This window comes from Sus scrofa, chromosome 5, assembly GCF_054392235.1.
Source record: "Sus scrofa isolate SSC_HxYL_T2T_F1_AM1 chromosome 5, Sscrofa_HxYL_maternal_Yorkshire_Landrace_v2.0, whole genome shotgun sequence".
NCBI lineage: Eukaryota > Metazoa > Chordata > Mammalia > Artiodactyla > Suidae > Sus > Sus scrofa.
In genome coordinates this window covers 36,942,559-36,968,020 of record NC_139387.1, presented here as the reverse complement: position 1 = coordinate 36,968,020, position 25,462 = coordinate 36,942,559, and the positions used below count along the sequence as shown (strand labels likewise).

The window sequence follows — 25,462 nt, the reverse complement described above, 5'->3', positions numbered from 1 at the left end:
TAAAATGCAAACTAGAAATAATGGGGCTATGCTCAGGGTACACAGTATAATACGAGAAGGCAAAGTTTGACTTCTCATATAAAGAATTTTCTACCAGAGTTGTACAAACTAAAGTGCACGGCTCTCTGAAGCAATGTGGTCTTTATCACTTGAGATGTTCACACAGGAGTTAGATCCAGAAATACTGTGAAAAAGCTACTGCACTGAGGAGACACATACTAGACGGTCACAAAGATCCCTTCCAACTTAGAGTCTGTGACTTCTTGATATTAAACAAGCAAGGTATACACATCATTTACCTCTTCTGTCATTCCAGCACGAATGAGAGTGAAGAGATATTTGAGTAATCTGACTTCATCTTCTCTATCCAGATCATCGAGGGGCATTTTCTGTCTTATGGGAGCATCAGGATCCTACAAAACAAACAAACAAATAAATAAAACCATCACCTCCAAACCCTTTACAGGTACATACAATTTAAACATCGCCAAGAGATGATCAATCTCTCCGGAGTTTAAATACTGAAATAAATTCATTTAATTTAGCTAAGTAACAAAGGGAATGAAAGTGTCTCTAGTATTCCACATAGCCACAAAACTGTCTGCTGGCTATTCAAAACATGTGCCACTGGCCCACAAAGGTAAGTAAGTGCCCTGGTCAGGCAAGTCAGAAACACTACTAGCCCAGCCGGCAACTTTAGAAATCATACTCATAATGCAAGATGGCTTGAGCTTTACCCTGCTGTATCAACCACCTGGCCAAGATAAACCTAAATAGCATTAGCATTAGGTCTAGATGGAGAATGAACATAGAGGAGAAACTGCAGGAATCACGATGCATTCTGTGACTAGAACATGCTTAGCTGTTCTTTCTGAGAACATATAAGAAGAGAACCCAGTATGGGATTAATGCTACATAAAACACACCAACACCCCCCCAAAAAAATTTTTTTAGGTATTCCCTAGTGGTGCTGGGGGTTAAGCATCTGGCATTGTCACTACCGTGGCATGGGTTTGATCCCTGGCCTGGAAACTTCCACATGCTATAGGCACGGCCAAAAAATTTTTAAAACAGATTTCTTTTTTTTTGTTTTTTTTTTAAGGGCCTCACCCTCGGCATAAGGAGGTTCCCAGGCTAGGGGTCAAATTGGAGCTATAGCTGCCGGCCTACGCCAGAGCCACAGCAACTCGGGATCTGAGCCGCATCTGCAATCTACACCCAGGTCACGGCAACGCTGGATCCTTAACCCACTGAGCAAGGCCAGGGATCAAACCTGCAACCTTGTGGTTCCTAGTTGGATCCGTTTCCGCTGTGCCACTACGGGAACTCCCTAAAACAGATTTCTAATAGATAAATACCTCCTCCCTCAAACAGTTATTCCTACCAACTACCTTTCACAGATAAAAAGAAATGTGTCTTGAAACTTTTGGGATAACATACAGTCCTCACTTCTGCAGCAAAAAGCAACATTATCTACATGATGAATTTCAGATGAAAAACTATTTGAATATGACTGTTGAGAGAGGAAATATTCTCATTCCAAATGTAACTGAGTGTATGGTAATATGAATATCAATTCAGAAAATGGAATGCATAATAGGTCAACTGGCTACTTTCATAAATATTTTGGAGACAGATAGTCATTAAATTTTGGAACACAGTTTGTTTGTTTGTTTTTTAATTTTTGTCTTTTTAGGGCTACACTTGCAGCATATGGAGGAACCCACTGAGCAAGGCCAGGGACCAAACCCTCCTCTTCATGGATACTAGTCAGGTCTGTTTCTGCTAGGCCACGACAGTAACTCCGTGGAACACAGTTACTCTTTCTGGCAAAAGGAAATCACCGCTTTCCAGATTATTAAGAGTAAGTGATTTTTAGTTGCTTGCTACAGGGTGATTTTGCTACAATTTTTTATAAGCACTTTCAGTAGTTTCCCCATAATTTTCATCAAAACCCACTTTTGTTACCAAATGGAATTTTACCTATTTTTTCAATTGTTACTTATTTCTCCTACTCTTCACTATAAACATTTAATTCACAGGCCTCCACCTATCACAAAGCTCTGCGCCTTCATTACTATAATAATTAGACTCCCATTCTTTTCAAATCCACTGTTACTCCTATTACTCATATTCTAGAATGATCTTTCTAACCTCAAACAATTCACAAAGCTTTATTTTTTTTCTCTGCTTTCTATATAGAAGAGCTTATATAGGTCACCACCTTGTAGTTGAAGAATCAAATCTTGCTATTCAGTCAAAATTAATTTGTTTTAATGTTGGAAAATCAGGAACACTTCCTATACCTTCCTTTACAACTTATAATCCATAGGCCACAGACAGGTTCAAATACATATGCAACTTGGTACTTTTTAGAGTTAAATAATACATGCAATCCTTCTGGAAAGTAAAACTAAGATCCAAAAGAAAAATTCTCAGTCCTTGGGGGGGCGGGGGTGGGGAATTACTTAACTTTGAGGACAACTTTCACTTCAAAGAATACTTACCAATTCAGTGACAAGAGGACGGACACTTCCTATATAAGAAGGTAGCTGCCGCTGTTTCAGGGTATGCAGAGTATTTTCCCTGAAAGAAAAAGTACGACTCTTCTTCAGCCACCCCAGAAGCATATGGAAGTTCCAGGGATCAAATCCGAGTCAGAGCTGCGACCTATGGCACAACTGCAGCAACACTGGATCCTTAACCCATCACACTGGACTGGGGATCAAACCCATGGCTCCAAAGAGACAAGCTGGATCATTAAGCCACTGCACCACAGCAGGAACTCCCAAGTATAACTTTTTTGTTTTTCTTTTTAGGGCTGCACCTCTGCCATATGGAGGTTCCCAAGCTAGGCGTTGAACTGGGGCTGCAGCTGCCAGTCTAAGCTACAGCCATAGTAATGCCAGATTTGAGCCATGTCCACAACCTACACCAAAGCTCGAGGCATCGCCAGATCCTTAACCCACTAAGCAAGGCCAAGAAGTGAACCCACATCCTCACGGATACTAGTTGGGTTCGTTACTGCTGAGCCACAACAGGAAATCTAATTACAACTTTTTTAAAGGAGCAATTGTAATAGGTCTTAAAAAAAAAAAAATCAAGTCAAAAAAAGAAAGAGTACAAACTCAGAAAAAACATGCAGAATGCTAAACAGAAAAGGGCTCAAGTGATAAATGACGTTGAGTACTTTTTCATACCACATTGGTCTATCTGTGAGGTATCTGTTCAAATCTTTGCTTTTTTACTCAGTTATCATTTTGTTACCTGGTGGTAGTTCTTTTTATTTATTTATTTTTTCCCCCTTTGCAGGGCTGCACCTGCAGCACACGGAAGTTCCTGGGCTAGAGGCTGATTCGGAGGTACAGCTCTAGGCCTACACCACAGCCACAGCAACACAGGACAAGCTGCATCTGCAACCTACACCCAACTTGTGGCAACACTGGATCCTTAACCCACTGAGTGAGGCCATGGATCAAAGCTGCATCCTCACAGACACCATGCTGAGTTCTTAACCAGCTGAGCCACAACGAGAACTCCCCAAGTTGTAGTTCTTTGTGAACTACAGGTTCTTTGTGTTTCTTCCAGTCTGTGGCTTGCTACCAATTCATTTTTTCAATACCTTTCAATGAGAAGTTTTTAATCGTGATGAAGTCAAATCAATCTCTTTCCCCTTACTGCTTTTTGTTGTCTAAGAAACAATTGCCTATCCCCCAAGTCACAAAGATGTCCTCTTATGATTTCCTCTAAAAGCTTTTATATTTTGGGACTATGATCCATCTTGAATTAATTGTTGGGTATAGTATGAGGGAGGTGTCAAAGTTAATATTTTTTTCACATAGATATGCAGTTTTTTCTGTGTGGTTTGTTGAAAAGACGTGCCTTTCCCCATTAGATTGCTTTGATGCTTTGTTGAAAACCAAATGACCATACAAGTGTGCCTCTGTTTTGGGATCTCTAGTCTCTTCTACTGATTGGTAAAAAAAAGAGACTAACTGGTTTAAAAAAAAAAAATTTAAAACTTGCAAAAATATTAACAGGACATTTTAACTTAAAAAAAAATTTTGGAGTTCCCGTCATGGCGTAGTGGTTAACGAATCCGACTAGGAACCATGAGGTTGCGGGTTCCGTCCCTGCCCTTGCTCAGTGGGTTAACGATCCGGCGTTGCCGTGAGCTGTGGTGTAGGTTGCAGACGCGGCTCGGATCCTGCGTTGCTGTGGCTCTGGCGTAGGCCGGTGGCTACAGCTCCGATTCAACCCCTAGCCTGGGAACCTCCATATGCCGTGGGAGCGGCCCAAGAAATAGCAACAACAACAACAACAAAAGACCAAAAGACAGAAAAAAAAAAAAATTTTTTTCCCTGAAAATGAAACTTTCTTTCAGAAAAATCACAATTTCCCAAGATTTAATTTTTAACAAACATTTGGTAGCACAAATTTTCTAGTTAAACAGAGGAAAAATAATTAACTTGTAGACTCTGTACATATATAATCTACTGAATTCAAAGGCAATCTGAACTTTTTATTTGAGTCTTGAAAAAAATTGTCCCTTTAACCTAGGGGTGCTTTCTGGTTTCAAGGTCTTAAAATAATTTAGAAGTACTGAAGGATATATGGAAAGGAAATCAAAAAAACACAAAATACAAGTAGCTAGAAACGTATCAGAAGTGTTTTCTTGATGATCAAATTATGATTAAGAAACTACAGCAGGAGCTCCCTTTGTGCCTTGGTGGTTAACAAACCCAACTAGGATCCATGAGGTTTCAGGTTTAATGCCTGGCCTCACTCTGTGGGTCAAGGATCTGGTGTTGACATGAACTATGGTGTAGGTCACAGATGTGGCTCAGATCCTGTGTTGCTGTGGCTGTGGTGTAGGCTGGCAGCTGCAGCTCTGATTCAACCCCTAGCCTGGAAACTTCCATGTGCTGTGGGTGTGGCCCTAACAAGCAAAAATAAATAAGTAAAAATTCTTTTTAAAAAAGAAACTATAGCAAAGCGATTATTTAAAAATGCAAATCAAACAACTCATATAACTCAACAACAAAATAAACAACCCAATCAAAAAATGGGCAGAAGACCTAAACAGATAGTTCTCCAAAGAAGACATATAGATGGCCAGTAGGCAAATTAAAAGATGCTCAACATCACTAATTACTAGAGAAATGAAAATCAAAACTACAATGAGGTATCACCTCACACCAGTCAGAACAGCCATCATTAACAAATGCTAGAGAGGGTATGCTGAAAAAGGAGTCCTCCTGCACTATTGGTGGGAATGTAAGTTGGTAAAACCACTATGGAAAATAGTATGGAGGTTCCTCTCAGAAAATTAAAAACAGAATTATCATGATTCAGCAATCCCACTGCTGGGCATATATCCAGACAAAACTATAATTCAAAAAGATAATATGCACCCATATGTTCACTGCAGCACTATTCACAATAGCCAAGACATGAAAACAACCTAAAGGTCTATTGACAGATGAATGGATAAGATGTGGTACATATATACAATGGAATACTATTCAGCCATAAAAAAGGATCAAATAATGCCATTTGTAGCAACATGGAAGCAACTAGAGATTATTCTACTAAGTGAAGTAAATCAGAAAGAGAAAGACAAATACCATATGATACCACTTACAGGTGGAATCTGAAATACGGCACAAATGAACTATCTACAAAAAAGAGACAGACTCTCTGACATAGAGAACAGACTTGTAGTGGCCAAGGGGGAGGAGGGAGAGAATGGGATAGACTGGGGGTTTGGAGTTAGTAGATGCAAACTATTACATTTAGAATGGATAAGCAATGAGGTCCTACTGCATAGCACAGGGAACTATATCCTATCTCCTGGGGCAGAACATGATGGGGGATAATAAGAGAAAAAGAATGTGTATATATATATATGTATGTATGACTGAGTTACTCTGCTGTACAGCAGATATTGGCACAACATTGTAAATCAGCTATACGATAATAAAAATGGTTACATTAAAAAACTGGGAGTTCCCATTGTGGCGCAGTGGTTAACGAATCTGACCAGGAACCATGAGGCTGTGGGTTCGATCCCTAGCCTTGCTCAGTGGGTTAAGGATCCAGCGTTGCCATGAGCTGTGGTGTAGGTTGCAGACTCGGCTCAGATCCCACATTGCTGTGGCTCTGGTGTAGGCCGGTGGCTACCGCTCTGATTGGACCCCTAGCCTGGGAATCTCCATATGCTGCAGGTGCGACCCTAGAAAAAGGCAAAAAGGCAAAAAAACCAAAAAACAAAAAACTGTCATTTGAGAAGGTAATCGAAGTGTTCACAGCTAGAAAATATTGGGGGGGAAATTTTTAAAATATTATGGAAATATGCCAAGCTGATAATTAATGTTGGGCCTAACTAATGCCATTTTTCTGTGTATCATTTTGTGATGCTAATATATAGTTTTAAAATTTATCATTTATTTTGATTTCTTTATCATTCTGAATAACGATAAATCCCCAAAATAAGTAAGTAAATTATAAATGAATGCATAGAAAACACAAATCAGATTATGTCATGATTTTATCCTTGAGGCTGTCCATCACATTCAGAAATAAGTCCAAAACCCTTACCTTGGCTGCTTGTAAAAGTCCTACATGAACGAGCTCTCTTCAATCTCATTTCCTACCATTCTTTTCTTTGCTATCTTCACACTGGACTTCTTATGCAAATCCTTTACTTATTTTTTTTAAGGCCCACACCCATGGCATATGGAGGTTCCCAGGCTAGGGGTTGAATTGGAACTGCAGCTGCCAGCCTATGCCACAGCCACAGCAATACCAGATCTGAGCCATGTCTGTGACCTACACCACAGCTCATGGCAACACCAGATCCTCAACCCATTGAGCCAGGCCAGGGATCAAACCGGAGTCCTCATTGATACTAGCCCAGTTCATTACCACTGAGCCACAACAGGAATTCTATGCAAATACGTTACCTTCTTAGAGTTTTCTCCAGTTCTATTCTTGCCCAGAACACCTGTCCCTCAGAATTTGCATAGAAGGGCTCCTTTATTTCTTTCTTTTTTTTTTTTGGTCTTTCTGCTATTTCTTGGGCCGCTCCCACGGCATATGGAGATTCCCAGGCTAGGGGTCCAATCGGAGCTGTAGCCACCAGCCTACACCAGAGCCACAGCAACACGGGATCCGAGCCACGTCTGCAACCTACACCACAGCTCACGGCAATGCTGGATCATTAACCCACTGAGCAAGGCCAGGGATCAAACCCGCAACGTCATGGTTCCTAGTCGGATTTGTTAACCACTGCGCCACGACAGGAACTCCTCTTTTATTTCTTAAAAGCCTCTTACTCTGAATACCTATTATTTCCTTAGAGAGGCCTTCCCTGGTCACCCCTTCAACTTAAGAGTAGTTCTCATTATCATCCTCTATCCATCAACTCTGATTCTTTTTTTCTTTCAAAGCTCTTAATACCCAACAGGGTATATATTTATTAGCTGTGTAACTCTACTAAACGTTTATAAATTCCATAAAGGCAGAGTTTTTATCTTTTTTGCTCAGAGAACACTGAGTTCAGTAAGAACCAAATAAATATTTGTTTAAAGATGAATAAACAAAACCAACATTAAGTTACTTCAAGGACAGAAGTTTAGTGACTTACCAATATACTGATTTTGCATAAAACTCAATATTATCAGAAAAATCTCCAATCTCATCTTTGGCAATGCTCTCTAACCAATCCACCACCAGCTAGGAAAGGGGGGAGAAAAGAGTATTAACTATACAATCTTTATCATTAATTTCAAAAGAAATTTTTCTTTGGCCACACCTGAAGCATGTGGAACTTCCTGGGCCAGGGATCAAACTTGCACCACAGTAGTGACCCAAGCTGCTGCAGTGACAACACCAGATCCTTAACCCACTACACCACAAGAGAACTCCCAGAATAATACAGTTTTTAACAGGCTATTCCTGGAAATACAAGGGCTATTATTTCAAAACCAAAGAACAAGGTTCCTAACTCCTTTTAATTATAAATCGAAAAATCAAAAAGAAAAAAAAATTACAAAAACTTTTATGTCATGTGCCTTTTCTTCATATTTCATAAAACAGATTTTTGAATTCCAGTCATACCTGACATTGTCGGACAAGTGAATCCCTCTGAAATAATGCTTCCACAACTGCTTTTTCACTGGCATTAAAAGCCTTAAAAAAAAAAAAAAAAGCTCATTAAAAACATTATTTGAAGGAAAGAAAGAAAAGATGCTCGAAGAACATTATTTCAACAGAAAAGTAAAAGAGAGTATGAAATAAGTATATATTTGACCACCCATAACCATTTTAACACAGGGTATCTATATAATCACCTTTGAAGATTTTTTTTATAAATTAATTTCAAACTGCCAGATCAATTTGCAGCTACTCTTACTTGATAATTTTAATCCTGGCTACATTAAAAAATTTTAAATTCCATTTCTCCAGAAGTGTTGTTTTAGGAAAAAATATAATACAAAATGAAATAAATAAAAATCATAATAAAGGGCAGGATGCAATCATGTGGCATTATTAGAAAATTAACATTTTAAGGAATATATACATATATGAGTAACCAAATCACTTTGCTATACAGAAAAATTAATACATTGTAAATCAACTATACTTCAATAATGACATTTTTAAAATAAAAATATCTAAAAACTTTAAAATCTTTTCATTCTACATAGCAGAAGCTGATAGATGATAAAATTTAAAAACAATCCAAGGCTCTTAATATTAACTTTAAAACAACTTGACAAAAGTATTAGCAAGCTCTATTAAGCAATATATTAAAAGGATAATATATATGGTGTCCAAATCTATTAAATCTACCTTATTTACTGGTTGAAGGAGAAAAGCCATATAAACATCCTGACAGAAGCCAAAATTTCACTTGATAAAAATATCTTTGTAAATTAGAAATAGAATATTTTGCTAATATAATAGACTATCTAGTTGATGCTTATAGCAAATAGTATACTTAACTGTAAAGAGAGACACTCTTTTTAAAATCCAGAAGATGAAAATAGTAAGAATTCCTGTAGGAGTTCCCATGATGGCACAGCGGTTAATGAACCCAACCCAACTAGTAACCACGAGGATTCAGTTCGATCCCTGGCCTCACTCAGTGGGTCAGGGATCCCATGTTGCCATGAGCTGTAGTATAGGTCGAAGACATGGCACGGATCCCTCATTGCTGTGGCTATGGTGTAGGCCGGCAGCCACAGCTCTGATTCAACCCCTAGACTGGGACCCTCCATATGCCTCGGGTACGGCCCTAAAAAGACAAAGGAAAAAAAAAGAATTCCTGTAATTATTTAACTTTCCTTTGACATACAAAACCAGAAAAAGAACAGTAATAAGTATGAAAGAGTCAAAGTCATCACTATTTGTAGATAACAGGTCTGCCTACCTAAGACACTACTAAATGAAAAACTATTAAAACTTAGAAATTCAATAAATAGCCAAATATATGATAAAAATCTTCCTAGATGTTCACGTCATTTGGTTGGAATGAAGTATTTGTAGAATAAATAAATGATTGAAAAATATTTTAAAATATTTTAGGTGTAAAAAAATTAACAAATGTGTAGTTGAAGTCATTTATTATAAAAATGTATATTTACTTTTTCCTTTTTTTTTGACTATTCATAATTCATAGCACTTCAAACATGAATTACTTTTGTGATTGGAAAACAAAAAGGAATTAGCCAAAAGACGACCTGAGTTTTAGGATTTTTTTTTTTTTTTTTTTTTTTGTCTTTTTGCCATTTCTTTGGGCTGCTCCCGCGGCATATGGAGGTTCCCAGGCTAGGGGTCCAATTGGAGCTTAGCTGCCGGCCTATGCCAGAGCCACAGCAACACGGGATCCGAGCGCGTCTGCAACCTACACCACAGCTCACGGCAATGCCGGATCCTTAACCCACTGAGCAAGGCCAGGGACTGAACCCGCAACGTCATGGTTCCTAGTCGGATTCGTTAACCACTGCGCCACGACGGGAACTCCCTGAGTTTTAGGGTTTTAAAGGCATATTTTTACCAAGCCTTGAAATAATAGGTTAATTCTTATATTCTTCAAACAAAGCACAAAAAAGTGATGGAAGATTTATGAACCTGTTCTGGAGAGCTAGCATAATTCTAGACACCAGAATAGGATGAAGATATATCACGAAAAAAGCAAATATATTTGGGAAAGTTCTAAATAAAATATTAGCTAATAAAATTTAGTAGCATATTTAGAAACAGATCATGACTCAAAATGTATCATATTTGAGGATAACTCAATATTAGGAAAACTACTAATGCAAGCCATTACGTTAATAAAATAAGCAGGCATCTATAGAAGATTAAAAACACAGCTGACTACATTCAGTACCCATCCCAACTCTTAACTAGTTGGGAGAGAAAAAAATCCTTTATCTGCACTAAAACAAAAGCATTCTTATCAAAAGACAGATACAAGAAAAGACTACCTGCTATTATTGATATAACTGTATGGGTGCTCCTAGTCAATGAAAAAAGGGAAGTGAAAGAAATGAGTTTAGAAAGGATTAAGGGAAGTTCGCTATTTGTAGATCATTTCTGCCCACAGAGAAATCCCAGTAAAATGAAGTAAAAAAACTTACTGGAGCTAAAAAGAGAGGTCCAAAAGATAGCCAAATATGAGCTTCACATGTAAATCATTAACCTTCAATTTAACAGATATAATTACAAAATGTAGCAGGAAAGAGAATTCATTTGCAATAGGATTTTTACAGACTTTCACAGAGCACAAATCTTTATAACTATAGAAGAGCTAAAGAAATGTAGAGATATGCCATCATCATAAGCTGGAAAACTCAACATGGAAAAGATGCCATTTTTCCTCAAATTAATTTTCAAATTCAATGTTACTTCAATAAATATATCAAAAGGACTTTTAAAGATGGAAATGGTAAAGTTCATCTGGGAAAAAAAGTGTCCAAAATAGTAGCCAAAGATGTTTTCTAAAAATGAGGAAGAGGTACCCTACAAAACATCAAAATTTCTGAGCTAGAGTGACTCAGTTGGGTAGTACTAGCTTTCAAATGTACCAATGAAAGTAGAACAGATCCATGTATAAATATGATAAATATATGTTTGATAAATGGTGTTGGGGTAAATGGATAACCATTTGAAAAAAGCTAACTCTCTTGCTTTCTACATAGACAAACAAGACAATTCAGGAGCTTACTATATAGAAAAAAAGATTTAGAACATTGGAGAAGATATATATATAAATTTTTTTTTCTTGCTTTTTAGGGCCACACCCACATTATATGGAGTTTCCCAGGCTAAGGGTCGAATTAGAGCTACAGCCGCCAGACTGTGCCACAGCTACAGCAATGCAGGATCCGAGCCACATCTGCAACTACTCCACAGCTCACGGCAACACCGGATCGTTAACCCACTGATCGAGGCCAGGGATCGAACCTGCAACCTCATGGTTCCCGGTCAGATTCGTTTCCACTGAGCCACGAAGGGAACTCCCCCGGGGAATATTTTTTTACATAGGCAGGAAAGGCCTTCCTTACTAAGACACAAGACAGTGAAAGATAAAGGAAAACATGACATGTTGATCGGTTATGCCTGACTGACAAAGACCTCTTAAACAAAGCTGAGAGACAAGTGACAGAAAGATAACTATCTTTAACATATATGAGAAAACAATAAGAAAATAACAGAAAAACAAGCAAAAAATATGAATGCAGAATTCATATAAATATTTAAGAATGAAAAACACCACCTCACAAATAATCAATGATATGCATATTGAAACAAAGTATCTCCCCTACAATTGACTAAGTCAAATGACTGATAGCAGAGGAAATATTTTCACACATTGAGAGTGTAAACTGGTACGAGTCATTAGGAAGGCAACATGACAATCTCTATCAAACTTCATCCCAACAATCTCATTTCCAGAATATAAGAAATACTCAAATATGGAGCTAAGTATGAAAAACAATGTTCACTGCATTATTGACTGCAAAAATACTGGAAGCAACTTAAATGAGTTCAGCAGAGTGTCTGAAAAAATTATGGTATATTTATACTCTGGCATATTTTGAAAAAATACGATAAACATATGAATTTACATGAAAAAAACTAAGAAATATTGATGAATTAAAAGAAACCCTCTCAGTATAATGTATAAATGACATCATACTATATGGTAGAAAACAAACAAATAAACAAAGCCCCTAAAACTATGTGTGTGTATGGCCAGGGGGACTAGATCAAAGTTACTGCAATAAATACTGTAAAAAATAGTGAAGGTTTTAGCTTAAGGGGTGGCAACAGGAACAGAGATGAGAGGTCAAAGTTGGAAGAGACAGTCAACAAGTTTTGATGATGCATTAAATTTTGAGATGTAGAGGCCCCAGCTACTCAAAGTGTAACATAGAGACCAACAGCTCAGCACCATCTGGGAATCTGTTAAAAATGCAGGATCTTAGGCCCCACCCCAGACCTACTGAACCACAATCTGCATTTATTAACAAGATCCCCAGATGACTCATGTGCACAGTAAAGTTTGAGATGTGCTGGCTTCGACAATGTTCAGGTTCCTTGGAAAGCTGGCCATGGGGCCATCTATTGAAAGACAAAAGTAGGTTTGTCTTTTGACAGTTTGGAGTAATGGTGCTTAAAAATTATTTGCTTTAAAAAAAAGTGGGGGGGGGGAGTTCCCATCCTGGCTCAATGGTAATGAACCTGACTAGTATCCATGAGGATGTGGGTTCGATCCTTGGCCTCGCTCAGTGGGTTAGGGATCTGATGTTGCTGTGAGCTGTGGTGTAGGTCACAGACATGGCTCAGATCCCATGTTGCTGTGGCTGTGGTATAGGCCAGCAGCTACAGCTCTGATTTGACCCCTGGCCTGGGAACTTCCATATGCTGTGGGTAGGGGGAAAAAAAAAAAAAAAAAGAGGCAAACAAAAACAAACAAAAAGACAGAAAAAAAAGAACACAGCTGACCCTCAGTGCAAGGGTTACAGGCACTGAGCCTCCCTACAGTCAAAACCCACATATAACTTTACAGTCAGTCAGTTCTCCATATCCCCAGTTCCTCTGTATCCAAAGTTCAATTGAAGATTCAACCAACCACAGATTGTGTAGCACTGTGTTATGCTTTCACTGAAAAATATGTGCATATAAATGGACCCTTGAAGTTCAAACCTATATCATTCAAACGTCAACTATAAGTGGTGCTGACTTTTGAAGGGGAGCAAAGTGGCTGAATTCCCCAAGTCGGCTGGGGGAAAAAGAAAACTACGGAAAGACCATTTAGAGAAGAAGACAGAGCTGGGGGACTCATTCCCTTCAGGCTCTATCTTCTCTTGGCTTTGGATTCTCTAGGAGAGAACAAAATACTTTCCAGTGCTGCAGAGAAACCTGCACAATCTAACAACTTGACTGATATCTTTGCTAGAAACAAAGTCACTTAATCCTGCAACACTTCACCCAGATTGTGGTTACAAAAAAAAAAAAAAAAGGCTTCTGCTGAATGGCTTGAGGGACAACACCCTCAAATTTCCTAGAAGTTCAATGTTTGATGAATGATAGGCACACCTTCATTATCTCAGAGGGCCCTCTGTCTAAATGAAGGATTTCTAGAGTACCGTGCTTCATCTTTTCAACTTCTTTTTTTGTGTGTGTCTTTTTTGTCTTTTTAGGGCTGAATCCGAGGCATATGGAGGTTCCCAGGCTAGGGATTAACACAGAGCTGTAGCTGCCCAGCTGCACCACAGCCACAGCAACTTGGGATCCAAGGCAAGTCTGCCACCTACACCATAGCTCAGGCAATGTCAGGTCCTTAACCCACTTAAGTAAGGCCAGGGATCGAACCCACATCCTCATGGATACTAGTCAGGTTTGTCAACTACTAAGCCACAATGGGAACTCCAGATCTTTCCAGGTTTAATTAAGCATTTCAAACTGACATTCTCAATTTGATTTTTTTAAAAAACACCACAAAACTTGTGTGTGTGTGTGTGTGTGTGTGTGTAAAGATGCACAGAAGAATGTCTGGTAGGATACATACCAAATTGTTAGATTGAATAGTGAGAGACAGAAGAGGACTTTTACCTTTTACTTTATAATATAAATCAATTTAGATTGTTACATCTTTTATTGGATCTTTTATTCATTTGCAAAATTTTAAAAATGAAAAAACTCAAGATGGAAGGTCAAAAATCAAATTCTACTATTAAAAAACATTTGAATTTTTAATGATTTATAAAGGAAAAAATTAATATAAAGCTTACAGTCACTGCAAATATATTTTCATCTTCTAATGCAGACTGTATTCTGTCTCTGGGGAAAGACAGCAAAATGAAAAAGCCTTATTTTCATGAACATATGACATCACCTTTTAAGCTAGATACATGCACAAACCTGCATTCTATCCAGTGTAAATGAATTTCCAATTAACAGAGCCAACATGCTTTAAAAATAAGCCACAAGCAGTAAATGCCTTCTGAGTCTAATACTGAATCTGAACAAAACTGATATTTACTAAAAATACACAATGCCAAGTCTTTAATGGCTACCTTCTAATGCATAAACCTAACTTTTCACAAGGCAAACAATCAAATATGATTTTCTCTCAGGATTTTCTCATTAGGATAAGAAAGCAAGAAAATGAGAGCCAAAATCACCACACATGTGAGAGAAGAAAAATTTGGTTAATTTCTCTCAAACTTCCACATTACATAAAGTATATCTGTCAGTTCTTTTTCTTAATCTATTCTAAGTAAGTACTGTAGTATCTTTAGCACTTCCCTTAAATCGTTACACATTTCTCATTTGGGGTAGCTACCAGTTTTATAACTTATCATCCCCTTCTTTCCCCCTAACTCACTTCTGACAACTAAGGCCTTAGAAATGATACACATCTCAAAACAGCAGAACCTATTTCCAAACGCATCTTATTCTAACTTCTAAATATCAATCTGCTACTTGGCTTGTTACCTTGTGTTGACTTCTCTTATGAGTTCTACGCAACATTACCTATACAACGAAGCCAGCAGCCGCCACGTGACCATTTCCTGTTGAAGAAGCCAGAGCATACTGGCTGTTTTTGAAAACTTTTGAAGTCCAGGTGTTGCTCGGCTCACTATTTTACTCAGTATATTCACCTGAATTAAAAACACAAATGTAAAGAGGTTTTCTACAATTCTGAGTTACAACCGTGTATTCTTCAAGTACAAAGTGCTGAAACTAATCCTATATTTTATATATGTACATATTTATATGATTAATTTGTCCTGCCTACTATTGTCTTTTTATTTCCATTTTTTCCTATTGTCTTTTTAAACTGAATGTAATATAACATTCCCACTAGAAATGGCCTTAACCACTAGAAATGGCCTTAATTTGAAAGTGTTTATGTGAGTTTATGTATAAAAGTACACTATAGATTTCAGATTCAACAATAAGAACCGTAAGTACATATTTTTTTCCTGTGGCTGAACCCTCGGCATGTGGAAGTTCCTGGGCCAGGGATCAAACCCACACCACAATAGCAACCTGAGCCACTGCAGTGACAATGCCAGATCCTTAACCCATTGCACCACAAGGGAACTCCCATGAGTACATTTTTTTCTCCCTGTAGATCAACCCAGAAGCTAGGTCTAACCTATACTTGACAAAATTATAACATGAACCAACAGAACAGCAATAAAAACTAAAAATAAGATATCTTCAAGAGTCCACTTGCAGTGCAGCAGGTGAAGGATCTGGCATTGTCACTGCAGTGGCTCAGGTTCCTGCTATGGCGTGGGTTTGATCCCTGGCCTAGGAACTTCCACATGCCATGGGTGTGCTTCCCCAACCCAATTTTCAAATTACATCCTTTTTTTTTTTTTTTTTTTGTCTTTTTAGGCCCACAGATAGAGCATATGGAAATTCCTAAGCTAGGGGTCAAGATGGAGCTTCAGCTGCTGGCCTACACCACAGCCACAGCAATGCCAGATCCAAGCTGCGTCTGAGACCTACACTGCAGCTCATGGATGCTAGTTGGGTTCGTTACTGCTGAGCCACAAAGGGAACTCCTCAAATTATATCTGAAAAATGTATACCATATAAAAAAAAATCAAGAAAAATATTTTCCTAAAACTGGTACATTGTCATCTCTAACCAAAACCTAACCAAAATCCCTCTTCGTTCAAAAACATGAGCTGTTAACCTTTTTGATTTCTCTGGAAATCTAATCCATTCACCTACTAAAGGACATATTGGGTGCTTCCAAATTTTTTTTTTTTTTTGGCCACCCCGTGGCATATGGAGCTCCCAGGCCAGGGATCAGATCCAAGCCATAGTTGCAACCTAAGCCACACTGTGGCAACACTGGATCCTTAACCCACCATGCTGGGCCGGGGACCAACCTGTGTCACAGCCCACCCAAGATGCCACCAATCCTGCTGCATCACAGCAGGAACTCCAGGTGCTTCCAAATTTAGGTTATAATGAATAAAGCTGCTATAAACATCTATGTGCAAACTTTTGTGTGGACAAACTTTTTTATTTTTTGCTTTTTAGGACCAGACTTACGGCATATGGAGGGTCCCAGGCTAGGAGTCTAATCAGAGCTACAACTGTCGGCCTACACCAGAGCCACAGCAACGCCAGATCCTTAACCTACTGATGAGGCCAGGGATCAAACCTGCAACCTCATGGTTCCTAGTCGGATTCTTTTTCCACTGAGCCACAACAAGAACTCCTAAGTGGACAAGCTTTAACTCTTTGGGGTAAATACCACAGGGTATGAATGATGGGTTATAAGAGGATGTTTAATTTTGTAAGAAACTGAGAAACTGTCTTCCAAAGTAGCTATACCATTTTGCTTTCCCACCAGCAATGAATGAGAATTCCTGCTCCACATCCTTGCCAGCATATAGTTGTGTTAGTGTCTTGGATTTTGGTCATTCTAATAGGTGTATAGGTGTTGTTTCATTTGCAATTCCCTAATGACATATGATGAACATCTTCTGTCATCTATAGATCTTCTCTGGTGAGTTGTCTGTTAATATGTTTTGTCCACTTTTTACGTGTATGTGTGTGCTTTTTTGCCTTTTTTTTTTTTTTTAGGGCTGCACTCGAAGCATATGGAGGTTCCCAGACTAGGGGTCAAATCGGAGCCACAGCTACACAGGATACGAGCCACATCTGCGACCTACACTCACAGCAATGCTGAATCCTTAACCCACTGAGTGATGCCAGGGATCGAAGCCCCAACCTCATGGTTCCTATTTGGGTTTGTTTCTGCTGCACCACGTCGGGAACTTCTGTTTTGTTCCACTTTTTAATTGAATTGTCCATTTTCTGATTGTTGAGTTTTAAGTTCTTTTTGTGTTTTGGATTTTCCTTTTTCTGTTTTGTTTGTTTGTTTTTGCTTTTTAGGGCCACACCCATAACATATGGAGGTTCCCAGGCTAGGGGTCAAATCGGAGCTGTAGCTGCCATCCTACTCCACAGCCACAGAAATGAAGGATCCGGGCTGTGTCTGCAACCCATACCAAAGCTCACGGCAATGCCGGATCCTTAACCCACTGAGCAAGGCCAGGGATCAAACCCACAACCTCATGGTTCCTAGTCAGATTCGTCTTCACTGCGCCACAACGAGAACTCTGGATTTCCTTTTTCAAAGCTACAGAATCCATTTGTTCTCAAAAGAAATCTTATATGGACTCTCAATATGTAAAAAGCAGAGCTTCTCTGGCTGACCTTCTAACCATGCCATCCCTGCCACTATATCCCTAAGACATCTTCCTGAAATATTGTAATTTACGAGTTGATGGAAATTTACAAGTTAATGCTACCCAAAAAACATCTGAGAGTATTGACATCTGACCAACAGTGGACTAAAATTAACTTACCTGACTACTACAAATGTTTTCATACTCTTCTACAAGTTCAAAAACCGTAGTTGAAGAGTGCTTCAAAAAAGACTGCAGGAAATCAGAAAACATGCTCATGGATGCTAGAACACATTAAAAAGAAAAGGAATAGAAAGAGTTAAGTGACATACTTCTAGGCAATTCTGTTTGTTTGAAAACTTAAAAACATAGCTCTGAGTTCTTTTTTTTTTTAACTGCTGGGTTTTTTTTTTTTTTTTTTTTTTTGGGGGGGGGTCAGACCTGCAGCAAAAGTTCTGGGGTCAGGGATAAAACCCGACCCGTATTTCCTTAATGATAACAACTTTTCATATACTTACTGGCTATTTTTATATCTTCTTTGGAGGAATATCTATTCAAGTCCTCTGTCCATTTTTTAATTGGATTGTTTATTTTCTATTGCTGAGCTGTAGGAGTTCTTCCTACATTCTAGATATTAAGGTCTTATCAGATATATAATTTGCAAACATATGTTCCCATTCTGTGAGTTGCCTTTTCACTCTATTGATTGTATCTTTTGACATACAGAAGTTTTAAATTTTGATGCAGTCCAATTTTTCTGTTTTTTCTTTTGTCACGTACAAGCCTTTAAGATTGCAAAGATCTATTAGTGATTACTCCATCAACAGTTACTACAAAAATGTGAGCCAAATTTTAAAACATTTGAATTATATTTTAAGTACACCATAAAGTAGCTGAGAAAGTTATAACAGATATTAAAATGACATGTTTTACTCAGGGAAAATAATACACTCTACTATAATACTACATCATATTTGTTCCTATTAAAAATAAAATTCTTGGAGTTCCCATCGTGGCGCAGTTGAAACAAATCCGACTAGGAACCATGAGGTTGCAGGTTCGATCCCTGACCTGCTCAGTGGCTTAAGGATTCAGCATTGCCATGAGCTGTGGTGTGAGTCTCAGACGCAGCTCAGATCTGGCATTGCTGTGGCTGTGGCGTAGGCCAGCAGCTATGGCTCGGATTAGATCTCTAGCCTGGGAACCTCCATATGCCGCAGGTGCAGCCCTAAAGATACAAAAGACAAAAAATAAAATAAAAAAAAATAAAAATAAAATTCTTATATTTTGTAGATTAAGTACAAAGTACTTTTGAGTCACTCAAAATCTGAGTACTTAGAAATAGCCATCACCACAATGTTAAAAGAAGGGCTCTGAAATCATACTGCTTTCTTTCAAATCCTGGTGCCATCACTTCTTAGCTGGGTGAGCACAAGCAGGTGATTTAATCTTTTTGAGCAGCAGTTTCCTTTCCCCCCAAATGGGAATAGTTATTATAACTATTTAATTGGACATGAAATGAGTTAATGTTCGTAAGCAAAGTGACTAGCACTTAAGTACATTAACTTATAAAGATAAAATGATGAGGCACCTACATCATAACCTATAGGTAAAAGAGTCACTAAAAGCAAATTTGTTTTTTTCCAAAAGGGAATTTTCCAAAATGTTTTTTCCCAAAAACATTCCAAAAGGGATTTTTTTTTTTTTTCCTAGAGCTAGAATGGTCACAATACTATCTGAAAAAAAAAACAGCATTAGCATCCAACCCAAAAGAAAACATGTCAATGATGTTAGATAAAAATTAAACCAAAAGAAAAAGCTCTTTGAACAGCACAAATATGGAAGGATTAAAAACACTAGAGAAGTGTCTATTAACCCAAATGGCTGCTATTTACATTGAAATGTAAAATAGCAGCCAATTTCAATTTTTAAAATGTAAAAATTGAATCTGCTGCTCCAACCAGGAACTAAGGTGAGGTTCTCAACCTTTTAGAGCGACTGCATTAAAAGGCTGAGCCATACTTGAGCCATTACCATAACTAATTAGCTTAACAAAAAAATTTTTTAATGATGTTCAAGAATAGGAGATATTTCCTTTAACTCAGAAAAACAACAAGCTACTGTGTTACAAAGCTCAAAATCATTTTACCAGCTTCTCCAGGATCATCCTCACGTAACATAACAGCACTAAGGGTTACATCCTCTGTTACACTGTGGGGCTCTGTGTTGGTGAAGAGCCCTGCACGCTGCGATGAGAATGCAGCAGCCCAGTTACTATCATCCAGGTTAGTGACCTTCAAAAAAAGGGAAGATACAGAAAAGTAATGGAGTTATTGTCAGTGAATGAATAAAGATTTTAATACTATTAAAATTTTTTAAAACATATATATGCATGTTTTATTTTTAAAGAATAGGCATGGGGCTATTTTGTTGAGGAAATTATGGCTTTTTTGACTGTTTCTTTTTTGTACTATTCCACACTTTAAAAAAAAGCCCATTGCTTCGTGGCTCAGCAGGTTAAGGATCTGGCACTGTCACTGCTGTGGCTCTGGTTTCAGCTATGGCTTGGGTTCCATCCCTGGCTGGAGAACTTCTGCATGCCATGGGGGCAGCCAAAAAAAAAAAAAGCAATCCCCACTATGGTGCAGTGGGCTAAGGATCCAGCATTGTCTCTGTGGCAGCATGGGTTTGATTCCCACCCCAGTGCAGTGGGTTAAGAATCCAACATCTGTAGCTCCGATTTGACCTCCAGCTTTGGAATTTCCATATGCAGCAGGTGCAGTCCTAAAAAAGAAAAAAAAAAAAAAAAAAAAAAAAGGGAATTCAACATTACTGCAGCTGTCGTGTAGGTCACATCTGCAGCTTGGATCCAATCCCTGGTCCGGGAACTTCCATATACTGTGGATGCAGCATCCCCCCCCCAAAAAAAAAGCCAAAAAAGACTGCATTTTGTAATGTTTAAGCTGATATTAATCAGTAAAATAAAGAAGTCCTATCACTCTAGAACTAGTGAATATCAATATTTTAATTTCGAGAAATAGTAGAGGACAAATGACCCAATTTCCTCAATAAAGTAATGGTACTGAAACAAAGGTAACACAGGAACTTACAAATTATAATACTTAAGGGACATACCAAACCCATGCAATGTGGTGAGCTTATTTGGATTATGAATTGAACAAACTAATTTAAAAATCTGATACAACTGAGTAAATGTGAACACTTAAGTAAAATGGCCATTTGAAATGATAAAGGAATTATTCTGTGTGTGTGTGTGTGAGTGTAGGGCAGAGTTAGATGTGTTAACAATACAGTGCTTAGGTTAAAGCAATTGTCCGTGTCCCCATCATGGCTCAGTGATTAACAAATCTGACTAGGAACCATGAGGTTGCAGGTTTGATGCCTGGCCTCGCGCAGTGGGTTAAAGATCTGGCATTGCTGTGGCTGTAGTGTAGGCCGGTGGCTACAACTCCGATTAGACCCCTTGCCTGGGAACCTCCAAATGCCACAGGTGCATCCCTAAAAAAGACAAAAAAAAAAAAAAAAAAAAATTTGTCCTTGTGTCTCAGAGATACCTACTGAAGTATTTATGGATAAAATAGCATGAAATCTAGGAACTGTAAAGAAACGTGATAAATGGATGGGTTCCCGTAGTGGTGCAATGGAAACGAGTCCGACTAGGAACCATGAGGTTTCAGGTTCGATCCCTCCCCTTGCTCAGTGGGTTAAGGATCTGGCGTTACCGTGAGCTGTGGTGTAGGTCACAGACAGGGCTTGGATCCTGCATTGCTGTAGCTGTGGTGTAGGCTGGCAGCTGTAGCTCCAATTAGACCCCTAGCCTGGGAACCTGCATATGCCGCAGGTGCTGCCCTAAAAAGATAAGAGACAAAACAAAATAAAACAAAAAGGAAAATGTGATGGAAATGCTTGTGGGTGTAGATGAAACAAGATCAGTCAGTGGGCAATTAACACATTCAGACTTACTCTACAATTCTTTGGTTTGTTTTCTGTCTTTTTTAGGGCTGCACCAGAAGCATATGGAAGTTCCCAAGCTAGGAGGTTAAATCTGAGCCTCTGCTGCCACAGTCACAGCAATATCAGATCTGAGCCAAGTCTTCAACCTACACTACAGCTCATGCCAATGCCAGATCCTTAATTCACTGTGCAAAACCAGGGATCGAACCAGAATCCTGATGGATACTGTAGATTAGTGTGGCCCAGCGGTTAACAAACCAACTAGGAACCATGAGGATGCTGATTCGATCCCTGGACTCACTCAGTGGGTTAAGGATCCGGCGTTGCCGTGAGCTGTGGTGTAAGTCACAGATGTGGCTCAGATCTGGCGTTGCTGTGGCTGTGGTGTAGGCCAGCAGCTGTAGCTCTGATCTGACCCCTAGCCTGGAAACTTCCACATGCCATGGGTACGACCCTAAAAAAATTTAAAAAATAGAATAAAATAAAATCCAGGTATGAGCAATAATAAAAATGTACTTTAAATCAGTCTCTCCAAGGAAAAATGCTAAAGATGGGTATTAGGACCCTATTTATTAATCAGGTGGTAACTATGGGCTGAGGACAGTTTTGCTTCAGCTACTGAAGGGTGACTGACAGTCTACTCTCTTCTGGGTACTTATCATCATCACTATGAAGATCAAACTGAAAATTTTACAGAGCAGTGACATTTTACAGTCAGAAAAATACTCTGGTCCACAATCAAATCTTTGTAAGATAGACACATAGTAAAATTAATGTAGCAAATAAATATTGTACTTCCTTCAGGTCAACTTATATATCCAAGACCACCTCTCACAGGTGATATGAAAGGTGGAAAAACAAATCAAGAAAATACCTTGACTCTAAAGTCATTTGTGACTTTTTTTTTTTGGTCTCTTTGTCTTTTTAGGGCCTGCGGCACATGGAAGTTCCCAAGTTAGGGGTCTAATTGGAGCTACAGCTGCCGGCCTACACCAGAGCCACAGCAACGCCGGATCCTTAACCCACTGAGCGAGGCCAGGGATCGAACCCGAGTCCTCATGGATACTAGGCAGATTCGTTAACTGCTGAGCCACGACAGGAATTCCATTTGCAAATGTTCTGTAATAATCGATACACAGTTACTCTATACTGGCCTTTAAGAGAATAATAATTTCACTTATTAACCTTACAGTTCTGAAGGAATAAAAAATAAAAGTCATCTTCTTCTGCTTAAACCCAGAGGCAGTAAATAAACTCATTAAGTAAAATAAGAATAAACATTGCCCAAATAAACGTTTGGCAATCTAAGCAAGTAACACAGTTCAACAAGTAGATCACTGTTAGATGTTAACACTCTAAAAATCCATGAGACTATAATAAATATTTTGGAGGTTCTCTCCTTTTTTTTTTTTTTTTTTTTGGCCAAGTCCCCAGGCATGCAGAAGTTCATGGGCTAAGGATTAAACCTGGGCCACAGCAGTGACAATGCTGGATTCTTTACCCACTGAGCCACCAGGGATCCCTATAATAAATATTTTAAAGATCACTTTAACCTTCTAAAACAAGGAGAGGTTTATCATGCAAAACCATTCTTCAGAAAACATATAATTTAGACAATTTCAAGTATGTGTAAAAAATCTCTGTGCTTTTTAGGGAGTTCCTGTCGTAGCTCAGTGGTTAACGAATCTGACTAGGAACCATGAGGTTGCGGGTTTGATCCCTGGCCTCGCTCAGCGGGTTAAGGATCCAGCATTGCTGTGAGCTGTAGTGTAGGTTGCAGATGCAGCTCGGATCTGGCGTTGCTGTGGCTGTGGCCTAGGCTTGTGGCTACAGCTCCGATTAGACCCCTAGCCTGGGAATCTCCATATGCCACGGGAGCAGCCCTATAAAAGGCAAAAAGACAACAAACAAACAAACAAAAAAAACCGTGCTTTTTAAAATAAGCATAGAATCAAATAAGAGCCATTTTCATCTTGTTTTTGGAACTAAATTGGCCATAATACTCTACTATCACAACAAAACTCTTCCATTTTCTTCTGCTCGGATAGATATATTTTTTTCTTTTTCCATAGGGTTTTTTTTTTTGTGTGTGTGTGTACTTTCTCAGGGCCAAAAATGTGTCATATGGAAGTTCCCAGGTTAAGGGTCAAATTGGAGCTACAGCTGCCAGCCTATGCCACAGCCACAGCCACAGCCACAGCCATGCAGGATCCAAGCCTTGTCTGCAACCTACACCACAGCTCACGGCAACGCCGGATCCTTAACCCACTGAGCAAGGCCAGGGACCGAACCCACAACCTCATGGTTCCTAGTTGGATTCGTTAACCACTGCGCCACGACGGGAACTCCTCTTTTCTTTCTTTTAATGCCGTCTCTCTTCCTTATGAGAGTCTTCATTGATTACCCTTGGCTTTCTCCACATCTGTGCTTCAAAACAGGGCTCAGTTTTTATAGCCACAGGCAACCAATCCGAACTTATTTTTTCTGATCAGCAAACACACACACATATTTAATCTGCTTCTAACTGTTGCTGGTGTCACAGCTTCCACTTAAGACATGAGATGCTTAAGGGTTTCAGTTTTCTCAAAGTCTAACCCCAAAATTATTTTAATCCACATAACGTAGTTACTTTTATGCTAAGACTTTAATTCTCATTAAAAGCTTTTAAGCTTTAAATATTATACTTTTATAAAAATGGAGAGGCGTTCCCACTGTGGTGCAATAGGTCAAGAATCTCACTGCAGCAGCTCAGGACTCTGTGGAGGTGTGACTTTGGTCCCCAGCCCAGAGCAGTGGATTAAAGGATCCCATGTTGCCACAGCTACAGCCTAGGTCATGGCTGTGGCTTGGATTCAATCCCTGGCCCAGGAACTTCCATATGCTGCATGTGCAGCCATTAAAAAAAAAAAAAAAAAAAAAAAAGGAGAAAATTTCAGCCCCATTTTTTTTTTTTTTTTAGGGCTGCACCCACGGCATATGGAAGTTTCCAGGCTAGGGGTCAAAAAAGAGCTGTAGTTGCCCGGCCTAAGCCACAGCCACAGAAACTCGGAATCTGAACCACGTCTGTGACCTACATTGCAGCTCATAGCAATGCTGGATCCTTAACCCACTGGGTGGAGCCAGGGATCGAGCCCACATCCTCACGGATACTAGTGGGGTTCATTACCGCTGAGCCACAACAAGAACTCCCAGCCCTATTTTTATACATACCATAGACAGATTTCCCAAGAACCCAGAAGACTGTGTAAGCCGGGGAGACCTCCCTCCAGTTCCAAAAATGCTGGAAGCATCTGGTTGCCTTAGTAAGCTTCGGTTTGGTGGAGTAACTACAAGCAAGAGGTTAGTAAAAAGAATTCAAAGTGCATGAGCATCGATCATGAAAACATGAAAAAACAGAGAATAAATAATTTCCATTTTTCAATTACTTAGATTCTAACCAAATGAATAACTTTCAATATTAACATTTCCATGATATGAATATTTAACTTATTTTTCTAAATACCCAAACTTTTGGTATTACTGAAACTACCAGGAAAAAATTATTACTGCAAACAGAGATGCTTTCATTACAACATAACTTAGCATTAATGAAGGACACTAAGGAGCCCATGACTTTGTCGAAGCATACGACAACTACAGTCTAGAGGGGAAAGATGTGGAGTAAGCAGATTACAGTTTGAATTTTGGTCCCATTACTTACATACTAAGTAGCTATGTTATTTGTAGGAATCAGTTTCTCTAAGTCT

The 25,462-nt window shown here is 38.9% G+C and overlaps 1 protein-coding gene across 4 annotated transcripts in view; it reads right to left on the bottom strand.

The window, feature by feature from the left end:
* The window catches only part of NUP107 (nucleoporin 107), a 52,782-nt gene that overhangs the window by 24,034 nt on the left and 3,286 nt on the right, over nt 1–25,462 (bottom strand). For all 4 annotated transcript variants that reach the window (XR_014803569.1, XR_014803570.1, XM_084956318.1 and 1 more), the window contains exons 4-12: nt 24,927–25,042; nt 19,891–20,035; nt 17,922–18,025; nt 15,055–15,182; nt 14,310–14,358; nt 8,122–8,193; nt 7,649–7,737; nt 2,508–2,586; nt 300–413 (exon numbers count right to left, since the gene is read on the bottom strand). Coding sequence is in view for 2 of the 4 variants with exons in the window: in XM_084956318.1 (XP_084812444.1) it covers nt 300–413; nt 2,508–2,586; nt 7,649–7,737; nt 8,122–8,193; nt 14,310–14,358; nt 15,055–15,182; nt 17,922–18,025; nt 19,891–20,035; nt 24,927–25,042 (896 nt within the window). In the remaining 2 variants the exon portion in view is untranslated. The remainder of the gene's footprint in view (nt 1–299; nt 414–2,507; nt 2,587–7,648; nt 7,738–8,121; nt 8,194–14,309; nt 14,359–15,054; nt 15,183–17,921; nt 18,026–19,890; nt 20,036–24,926; nt 25,043–25,462) is intronic.